General features: G+C 36.7%; 1 protein-coding gene across 1 annotated transcript; it reads right to left on the reverse strand.

Annotated features, from left to right (window-relative positions):
- Positions 1-1,158: 1,158 nt before the first annotated feature.
- LOC113709604 (mitochondrial ATP-independent inner membrane protease subunit 1a-like) lies at positions 1,159-2,016 on the reverse strand. Its single transcript, XM_072066145.1, has one exon. It carries the CDS (start codon positions 1,932-1,934, stop codon positions 1,434-1,436), a length of 501 nt encoding a protein of 166 aa, XP_071922246.1. The 5' UTR covers positions 1,935-2,016; the 3' UTR covers positions 1,159-1,433.
- Positions 2,017-2,884: the final 868 nt, after the last annotated feature.

Raw genomic sequence — 2,884 nt, forward strand, 5'->3', positions numbered from 1 at the left:
TTTTTTTTGGTTCTAACAGAGAACCCAGGTACATGCTTAATGCTGTCTAAGTTTATTTTTCATCAAAACTAATTGATAACATATTTTCCTTTATTCTATAGCAACTTTCTGCTACAATTTTTGATTCCATTGGTCTTCAAAATGGTCAAACTATCACGTTATACCATGGCATCCAGTGCTGGGATGTAACCATCAAAGACAAGTGCTTAGACCAAGGATGGACCTCATTTTGGAGAGACAGTCTTATCCATGAAATTAATATGGTTATTTTATGGAAAAGGCCCATCTTTCATATGATATTCTAACTTTCTCTGAAACACAACATCATAGTTTGATGCCTTAGGCTCTTCTATTACTAATGCTTTCGCATACAGGAAATCACCTACTCTTTTAGCTCATATTTTATTCAGGCTGCAACTCGAAACTCATGTTATGCATTTTATATGCCTCTACCAACAGATTCTCTGCTACAACAAACTATATCGGAGTGCATTATTTCATCCATAAATCATTTCCTGAAGCATGACCGGACAGCATTCCCATGCTTTTATCAGTTTTATCTTTGGAAATACAAGTACTAGCTGGTATATTTTCTCTCATTTTGTCTTTTTCATTTTTTTACCCTACAACTGATTATAATCTTTGATTAACTCATTTGCAGATTCTTCCAGAATTTGCAAACCTTGGATTACATGAACATAATACCCCAATTGTAACTCTTACAAGTGATCACAATCAGTATCACATTGGTATGACTAGAAGAAGTTTTGATTAAAATTGGAATCATTTTGTGAAAATCATAATCTTCAAATGGTGAATACTCCTCTTCATTCCGCAGTTAGGGAAGGCAACGGGATGGGATTGGGGCGGTGACCTTTTCCCTGCCCCCTCCCCTGTTGCCCACTAACTTGCCCCACCCCGCCCCCCCGCTCCGCTCTGCTTCTCCTGCGGGGGTTAATAAAAATTTATTATATAATTTTATTATAGTCAAATTTTATTAAATAATCATATACTAAAATATCAACACATCATCAAGTTATTATCCATTATAATTTCTTTTTTTTTTCAATGAAATTAACCCTAAAATGAACAACAAAAAAACCTTGTTAGTCATTACAATTTGAAAGCCAATTAAATAGGAAAAAAAATGAAGGGAATAAACTAATTCGTGTAGGGCCTTTTCGTCTTGGCTGTATAATCAAATTGCTCATCAGTTTACAGAGAATGAATCATTCTTTTGTAGTAGTTGCACAAAAATGCCAACAATGGCCTACACTAAAATGCTCAAATACTTTCTCATCAGTTGATGATGGAAGCCCTTGTCCAAAAATAAAATGCTTTTCTGGGAGCATCAACAGCAATATCTGTGTTCTTCTTCCTTGAGGGAGGAAAATGGCCAAAACCAACAAACATCGTGATTGCTCTTATTCTTGTCACAAGCTCCCAAAGCCATCAGGTGGCCATACCCTCCAGAATGCTTTGCCTAGAATAAGACCATAAGGGACCGGGCCAAACTGCCTTGAATCCCTTGATGAATAAATATTATCCCCCTGAATCCACACATGCCCCCTTGGAACCACAACGGTGTGGCTTCGGTCACTGAGAGCGGGTTCCACTAAGAAAGTGACACTTTCACCCTCCACAGCTACAATCCGCTTGGTAACAGTCTTCCTAGGGTTTTCAGGGGACCGGACCACCACCACATGCCTGGGTCCAACCTTCCCAAACTTCTGCGACAGGTGTTCTACTAGTACTACGTCGCCGGTTAGATTCAAAGTCGGCAGCATACTTGGACCATAAACGAGAACTGGGGTGCAGACATGGGTGTTGGTGACGTGCAAAAGGCAGAGGAATTTGGCGATGAGGAAGGATTGAGAAAAGCCTTCTTTTATTATGGGTTTCCATTGCCTCACGAATTGGAATAATCTACTCATCTCATCTTTTCCGCCACCGCCCTCGCTGCCCTCCGTCGGAAAAGTGGAGCAGGGATTGGTGTAGTGCTTCTTCCGATGTGCTTGGCTGTTATCCATTGTAATTTCACAATTGAAACTTATAAAAATAATTAAACAAAAGTTATTTGAATACCATCCAACATAATGAAACAAATACAACAAAAGTAGTCAAGTTTTCACTTTTGACACAAATATAATTACTAATTCATTATTGTGTTTTTTTAGAAAAAAGTATTATTGTATTAAGTGTAATTAGAAATTTAGTATAAATGTATTGGTAAATTTAGTATAACTAATTAATAAATTCTATTAGTTGACATGTATAATTATTAGTATAATTGATAATATCAATTATATTATATATACTAATATCCATTATATAATACATATAACTAATAATATCATTATTATAAGTTTGTAACTAATTAAATTAACTATTATATATAATTGTATATATATTTTTATTAATTTTTAATGGGCCCCCGCCCAGTTTCAAAACGGGGGGAAAAATTCCTCCTGGCTCCGCCCCATTATCCCCTCGCGGACACCTGCTCCAATTGCCATCGCTATCCACTTCAATGAGCTTTAAGTGGGTAAAGAACAAATGCCAAAAGAAAAAATCTTCCACATGATCGAAAACAAATTGTATTTTGGCTATATCTTGAGTTATAATTATCAGATTGAGGTGATTCTTTACCCATTTTGAAGCTAACACATAACTCTACATTTCTTAACGACCTTTTTCTCTCTCGGGCATAAACCTATCGTCTGCAAAACCCAAAACCCCAAAAAAGAACTCCAAAATATATCATTACTTTTTAGCCTCGGTAACAAGACTGGAGTAGTCTTTGGCGAGAAGAGATTAGGTTTTGATCATTGGCAATCTGAGTTCACCTTTGATGCTGACGAATTTGCTTGTGACGCCGACACTG

This window comes from Coffea arabica, chromosome 9e (assembly GCF_036785885.1).
Source record: "Coffea arabica cultivar ET-39 chromosome 9e, Coffea Arabica ET-39 HiFi, whole genome shotgun sequence".
Classification (NCBI taxonomy): domain Eukaryota; kingdom Viridiplantae; phylum Streptophyta; class Magnoliopsida; order Gentianales; family Rubiaceae; genus Coffea; species Coffea arabica.